Source organism: Oratosquilla oratoria, chromosome 9, assembly GCF_046742065.1.
Source record: "Oratosquilla oratoria isolate Oo_2021 chromosome 9, ASM4674206v1, whole genome shotgun sequence".
NCBI lineage: Eukaryota > Metazoa > Arthropoda > Malacostraca > Stomatopoda > Squillidae > Oratosquilla > Oratosquilla oratoria.
Window position 1 is genome coordinate 1,494,154 of NC_134785.1, and position 2,500 is coordinate 1,496,653.

The following is a 2,500-nucleotide window of genomic DNA, read 5'->3' on the forward strand; positions in this document are numbered from 1 at the left end:
CTTCAAGTCTCGTGGGCGGGGAGTTTGGGGTGTTTGTGCGTGTAAGGTCACAGCATTACCCATAGATCGGTGATACGAGCTCTGAACTCTCTTACGGGAGGGAGATAGCTGTCGATCACGAGTCCAATACGTGATCCAAGACCATGGTGAATGGTGGTAAATCACATATGGGGTCCTCGAGTTACGTCGGAGATCCGTTGCTACGGATGGACGTAAGGCGATCTTTGACGTAAGTCGGAATTACCATAGTCTAAGTCATTTGCCTAACCTAAATAACCCTAAAGTCATATGTTTATCTCAAGAAATTTAAATAAAAAATAACGACTCCAAATGTCCAGGCGTCCTGATTTATATATATATATATATATATATATATATATATATATATATATATATATATATATATATATATATATATATATATATATATATATATATATATATATTCCTAGTGATTATCTTTTTTCTTTCCGCAGAGAGGCAAAAAATCAAGACGTCATCTGTCCAGGCGGTTCCGGTCGGTCCATGGCATGCCCAGATCCGGTTCCCGGTCTCGGGGCACCACGCCCGTGGCCCAGAACGGGGGCGTGAGAAACCGCACGCCCGTTCGAGACTACCAGAACTACAAGGACTACTAACCCCCGTCACACCGCTGGGCACACCTTCTGCCCCTTTTGAATCTAGTCAAAGACTTCGACGGCGCAGAGTACACGAAGTCTCTCCAGGCACTGGGAGGAGGCGGGGCTTAGGAGTGACGTCACGGGAACTGGTATGACGTCAGGGTAATCCCGAGAGGACATTGGTCGACGAAAACGGGCAGGCTTTGTTTACTTAGGTCCGTACTTTCAAAGTTTTTCGCCAGTTCTGGGGATCGCTTCCTACCCCTATAAAGCAGAATCTTAGCAACTTCATTAGACGTACCTATAAAAAAACTACTAGTAAATTTAATTAATAAGCCAGGAACCCAAACAAATATTACTAGAAAAATATATCAACTCCTGTTCTTTAAGAATAGGAGGCGATCGCCAGGTCTGGCGAAAGATCATAGAAGTACGGTTCTTGAGCTATACTATCATAACATGTTCGGCTACTATGCTGCCTTCTATATCATGCCCGGGTCTTTCAACCTCTTCCATCCAGTGGCAAACTTTATAGACTTTATTCTATTTAACGTCAGATGCTTTCATTTAGCTAAAGAGGAGAGACCCCACACCCCATCCCCCATACGCTACTTCAACTAACCCCATCAACCTAAGACGATATCACACTGGGCTGTTTTTTCTCCAACCCCCAATTCATCGGCGGTACGGCCCACCTTCAGCACTTTTTCCACCGTAAAATCACTATGACAACCGATTTTGTTTCCTCACCAATTTACATAGAATGTCACTTGATATATCAGATGACTTCCCGAGAGCCGCGGGCTGGAAATCTGATCCAACAGTCAGTCGGAGGAAAAATAGCCCAGTAGGATGACGCCTTTAATGACACTTTTATTTTATGTCTTCTGGGTGCCGCCAGGGGATTTTAGTTAGATGAGGGATGCCTCTGGACTGAAGAGGTTCAGACTCTTGCTCACTTACAGGTGGATAACGCTTGATTCTTCTTGTTCTATAGTCGCCCATGATGATCATATATCTCGCGTAGTCCCAGACCTAAACACTAGTAATCAAACTGCCCCATCATCCCTTACTTACTACTGTCATTACTACCGTTATCAGTCAATTGTTGCCTCGAGTTCCACTAAACCCCCAACCCCACAGTGGCTGGCAATGGTCCTCGGAACCTCCCAACGATCTCCACGGCGAAGAAACTTTGGAATGCTATCTGTGTTATGTGAGTGTGGGACAGTTTCCATGTCACCGGCTCGAAGTGATGAGGAGAGGTTGTGAGCTCTCTATGTATGGAAAAGTTTAAGAAATGCGGTTAGATTTGATATAGAGGTTTTGGGCCTTGTCTGGAGACCGAGTGTCAGCCCTTCAGGGTTTCATCTCCTGATGGAGATGAGGAGGGTTGATGGGTTTTGTAAATGGACAGTTCTGTTGTCCGTCATGCAGGACCACCACATAAAGATAACGGAACTCCGCCAATGGATCCTATTGTCACTGTCATAATCACCAGTAGGCTTAGTTTGTACATTTGATTACTAAAGTCCCTTCACCTCCACTTGTTTGTTTATCTTAACTAGACATCTAGATCAAAAGCCAGTCTCAGTAGCGCGTCACACAAAGACTACAGTAGCTTATAGTGACTACAGTGGCCAATTACATTTACAATTGTAGTTAAGTTCCTGAACTTCGGTGACGATTCTGAAACAGTGGAAGTGGAAGGATTTTATTTGTTGACTGTACTTTCATGTTGAGGTTGTATGGTGATAGAACAGCCACTGGCACAGTAATTTAAAGTTTCTCCCTTCTCTCTCTCTCTCTCTCTCTCTCTCTCTCTCTCTATATATATATATATATATATATATATATATATATCTTTCCCTCTCTCCCTT

The 2,500-nt window shown here is 43.6% G+C and overlaps 1 protein-coding gene across 4 annotated transcripts in view; it reads left to right on the top strand.

Moving 5' to 3' along the window:
- LOC143028129 (anoctamin-10-like) overlaps positions 1 to 2,500 on the top strand; it is a 211,495-nt gene that overhangs the window by 208,537 nt on the left and 458 nt on the right. For all 4 annotated transcript variants that reach the window (XM_076189762.1, XM_076189765.1, XM_076189764.1 and 1 more), the window contains one exon: positions 477 to 2,500. This exon is cut by the window's right edge and continues 458 nt beyond it. In XM_076189762.1, the coding sequence (XP_076045877.1) occupies positions 477 to 638 (162 nt within the window). In that variant the 3' untranslated portion in view covers positions 639 to 2,500. The remainder of the gene's footprint in view (positions 1 to 476) is intronic.